General features: G+C 35.8%; 1 protein-coding gene across 2 annotated transcripts in view; it reads left to right on the top strand.

Moving 5' to 3' along the window:
- The window catches only part of ADK (adenosine kinase), a 553222-nt gene that overhangs the window by 448128 nt on the left and 100097 nt on the right, over positions 1-4997 (top strand). For both annotated transcript variants that reach the window (XM_003783535.3, XM_023509646.1), the window contains exon 9: positions 165-279. In XM_003783535.3, the coding sequence (XP_003783583.1) occupies positions 165-279 (115 nt within the window). The remainder of the gene's footprint in view (positions 1-164; positions 280-4997) is intronic.

The raw sequence follows: 4997 nt of genomic DNA, 5'->3' as shown, positions 1-4997 counted from the left end.
AAATCTCTTGACATCCTCACTAGATAATGGTAAAAAATAATCTCTGAACAGATGTTTAGATCTGTTTTGATCTTATTTTAATGAAAACTAAGTTATTAATCTACAAATAAAGTTTTGCTTTGCTATACTGGTTATGAGAATTTTTTCCTCCTTTTTATTAACAGACTAATGACATTAAAGAGATGGCCAAAAAGACACAAGCCCTGCCAAAGGCGAACTCAAAAAGGCAGCGAGTTGTGATCTTCACCCAAGGGAGAGATGACACCATAATGGCCACAGGTACATGGGGGGACCGTGTGGGGTATCCACAATCATAGAGGTTAATCATGTGTAACACAAATTCTGTATCATTTCTATTATAATATATTCAAAGCAGCGTACCTTTTACTGTTTTTTAATAAAAATTCCTACTCTCTGTAGAAAAGAGTTCATTTTTAAGCAGATAGTTTATTTAAATTCAGTTGAGTAAAACCACATTGACAAAGTTTATAGTTTATTATTATTATTATTATTATTTTTAGTTTATAGTTTATTTACTTGGATATTTTGGAGATTTTTCCACTCAAGAAATGTCTTTCATGAAAAGGAGAATTTACTTAATAGTAAAATACTTATGCTAGAATAAAATAAATGTACTGAATTATGAACAAATAAAATTCAGAAATAACTTCCTCAGATTTTCCGTCAAGAAGAAATTTTCTTTTTTTTTAATTTTTTTTTATTTTTTGTTTTTATTAAATCTTAACTGTGTGCATTGATGCATTTATGGGGTTCAGTGTACTGATTCGATAGACGATGTGAAATGCTTACATTGAACTGATTAACACGTTCATCACAATTATACTGTTTTTTTCTTAATAGTTTTGAAATGTACCATTGCATCATGCACATTAGATGAGGTCCTCCCCAAATACCCTCCCTCCTTCTACCTTTCCCCTCCCCTCCCATCTGTCTCCTCTTCCCTTCTACTGTCTGGACTATAGTTATATAAGAAAAAATTTTTCGGGTGGTGCCTATGGCTCAGAGGAGTAGGGCGCTGGCCCCATATGCCAGAGGTGGCGGGTTCAAACCCAGCCCCGACCAAAAACTGCAAAAAAAAAAAAAGGAAAAATTTTTCATTTTGTTTTTACTCAGCTATCTATCTTATAGCACACATTAAAAATTGGAATTTTATCTTGTAAACATATGTATGTTATAGATGAAAATGATTAATACTGTCAATATGATGGTACCTACTGTTAAAGTCAAAATATAACCCTTTTAATTCTATTGGAACTATCCAGGTTAAAACTATCAAATTAAAACCAATAATTAATAATTATTTTAAATGGTAGCAGTTACTCGGTATTCTGCTGAACATTGAAATAGAAGATGTGAGTCTTAAAGATCTAACTGGGAAAAGAAATTCATACCCATAAAATATGAGTAAAAAGTAAAGTGTAATTACACTTTTTATTTATTAGTACGAACTGTACAGGTGTATTGACTCAGAAGAGATCAATAAAGCTTGAAGAAAGATGTCACAATGAATATGAAGTAAACTTTTGTTGGATTAGATATAAAGCTTGAAAAGGGTCAAAGATGGAATAGGAATTTGTTGCTAAGGGGTCCTAGAAATAATTCACCCCAATATTCTTAATTTTACTTATTTCTTTTTAAAAACACATTTTATTATGTGTATTTGAGGTTTACAACATGATGTTATAGGCTATGTGGATACATATAGATCAACTCTCTTATTTTAGAACAGTTAAAACCAAGATTCAGAGATTTGCTTTAAAAAATATTTGTTTCAAAATAATTCAGTGAGTGTATAGTAGTGATATAGATGAAATAAGACTAGTCATGAATTAATTGTTGAAACTGAGTAGCAGATATATGGAGGTCATTATGATATTAACTCCACTTGTGTGTATATTTGAAATTATCCAAAAAAAGAACAGTTGAGCCAGGCCTGATGGCTCATACCTGTAACCTCTGGGAGGCTGAGGCAGGTGGACTGCTTGAGCTCAGGAGTTCAAGACCAGCCTAAGTAAGAACAAAGCCCTGTCTCTACTAAAAATAGAAAAACTAGCTGGGCACGTAAGTGGACACCTGTAGTCCCAGCTACTTGGGAGACTGAGGCAAGAGGATCTCTTGAGCCCAAGAGTCTGAGGTTGCTGTGAATTATGACCCACAGCACTCTACCCAGGGCGAAAGAGTGAGACTGTCTCAAAAAAAAAGAAAGAAAGAAAAAAAAAAGACAAGTTAAAAATAAATTTTCAAGAAAGATTCAGAGATGTTGAGTGGCTTTCTCAAGATAGAAAATCTGACAATTAAGTTGCAAACTCATCCTAGAAAAAGTGCTGCATACCTCATTGCTTGAATGTCACCATGATCACCTTGGAAGTATATCCAGTGACCATAGTGATATTCTGCAAACTTAATTGTCAGTCCTTGTCCGTTGATATCCTTGCTTAAGCCTTAAAGTCTAGGAAGAATTTAAAGAAAGGAGGGCAATCCAGTCCAAGAGGATCATGTAAGCAAAGGAACTAGGTGCTATACGATCTTATTTTTACAGCAGGAAAAGCCACGTTGTTAACTGGTACAAGAGAGAAAAGAAATGAACTATGAAAGGATATCCATGCATTGATGCAAACTGTCTGAATTTCTGTCTCTTCCTACAGCATATGGTGTATTCCTGTCTTAGCAATGAGCAGTTTATAAAAGTGAAAAACACGCAAGCTTCTTATAGGAACTGTAGTACTACCTTCAGGTTCATAAAATACTATTTGGTTTCTCTCTATGAGACATTCATCTTAAGGTTTTACGTATTCCAGATATACATATTGCACAAATGTCTTCCTCTTTGTGAATTTGTGCCATTTTCCCCAAATTGAAAATTAGCCTCCCCATTCTATGACCGAATTTCCTTGTGAACTCATTGTATTCTTTATTAAATCTATTAAACCCTTCTTAGGAATGCTTACAAGTAGGAATTTATTTGAGGAAAGACACTGGCTAATCTTTGCTTTTCCTACCATCTGAAAATGAACTTAAATTAGAGGATGCACTATATCTGCAATGCATGATAAATACAAGATGGATAGAGAATCTGTTCAGTGGTGTCAGCTACAAAAGCAAACATGATAAATGTTAATGCAGTTTTGAGCCCTGGGATAAGCTATTCAGCGCACAAGCATAGCTGAATCTCTTTGCTATGTTGTTATTCATGGCAGCCAAATAAATGTCAATAATAAAAGAGAATTAAAGATTTTCATTTCCCAGAGGCAGTCCTCTAATACGGCTTGATCTTTCATTTCATTTGTAATTCGTTCTCATGTCAGTATGCAATCATTCGCCAGGCTCTGGGTGTCATGTTAAGTCATTTAATAATGATTAAGAACATAAAAATGCTTGGCCTGTGGGGCAATTCACAGAAGAGATGCCAATTTGTTATTGTTTTCTCTCCTTTCCTCTTGAATATGGATCAGCTTTTTCCCACCTCCTAGCATTAAAATACTAATGGAAAATAGGGAGAGAAAGTGTCCCTTAATTTGCCATAAGTGACATTCCAGAATGGCACAAGGCAGTGCTAACACACTTATTAAAACACTAATTAGGAATCATTGTGCCTTAAAGTTCACACTGTAGAGTATTTTTCAATGATCAGACTGTTAAGTTTGTAGCATTTAGCAATAGTGTAACAAAATCAGTTTCCTTGGAATTTTATTCCATAGACCTATCTCCTTTCGAGATGTGGTATCTATAAACCACTTTCTGTTATTCTGTAAATCTAATTCTTTAAATTCTTCTTGTTTAAATTGCCAGGGAATCTAAAGTCTTTTCCATTCACCCTGTTTTATCGGTCATCCCTCTTTAAGATTGGGTTTTTATCCAGGCCAGAGATTATGCCTCATATCAATCATTCTTTCAGGTTCAGTGCCTGTAGCTCAAGCAGCTAAGGCGCCAGCCACATACACTGGAGCTGGCGGGTTCAAATCCGACCTGGCCGGCCAAACAACAATGACGACTATAACCAAAAAAAAAAAAAAAAAAATAGCCAGGTGTTGTGGTAGGAGCCTGTTCCAGCTACTTAGGAGGCTGAGGCAAGAGGATCGCTTAAGCCCAAGAGTTTGAGGTTGCTGTGCGTAGCGACACTATGGCACTCTACCCAGGGCCACAGCTCGAGACTGTGTCTCAAAAAAAAAAGCAATTATTCTTTCAGTGCTTACAGGCTAATTAACTTACAAAACAGTTTTCAAGGGAGAACTGGGCAGTAGAGAGTATTAAGAGTAACAGGCTAGGTAATTCCATATTTGGTTATATGCCCAAAAGATTATGCCAGCATTTTTCACAGCAGCCAAGATATGAAAGCAAACCAAGTGTCCATGGAAAAAGGAATGGATGAACAAAATGTGGCATATATATACAATGGAATATTATTCAGCCTTAAAAAGGAAGGCTGACCATGCTACAGTATGGATGAAGCTTGAAGACATGGTGCTGAGTGAAATAAGCCAGGCGCAAAAGGATAAATACTGTATGATCCCACTTACAGGAGATACTTAGAGTAGTCGACTTCATAGATACAGAAGGTAGACGTATGGTAGCCGAGGGTGGTTTAATGGATATAAAGCTTCAGTTCTGCAAGATGAAAAATGTTGTGTAGATTGGTGGTGGTGATGGCTGAACAACAACATGAATGTGCTTAACAGCACTGAGCTGTATACTCAAAAATGGTTAAAAGGGTAAACTTTATGTTCCGTATATTTTACCACAATTTTCAAAAGAATAAACATACCAAAACAAGCAAAAAAGAATTAAATGCTGGGGGTACAGTTAGAAAAGAAAAGATGAGTCTGCATTTTGATCCTTCTAATAAAAATTGAATGAGCCTGTTTAGTAACATTGGAATCAATTGAAAGAAATCATTTCAGCCGGGTGCCTGTGGCTCAAGTGGCCAAGGCGCCAGCCACATACACCTAAGGTGGCAGGTTCGAATCCAGCCCGGGCCC

This window comes from Otolemur garnettii, unplaced genomic scaffold (genome assembly GCF_000181295.1).
Source record: "Otolemur garnettii isolate 467f Iridium unplaced genomic scaffold, OtoGar3 scaffold00008, whole genome shotgun sequence".
Classification (NCBI taxonomy): domain Eukaryota; kingdom Metazoa; phylum Chordata; class Mammalia; order Primates; family Galagidae; genus Otolemur; species Otolemur garnettii.
Note: the sequence above shows the minus strand (reverse complement) of the source record. Positions and strands in the feature narration are given on the sequence as shown.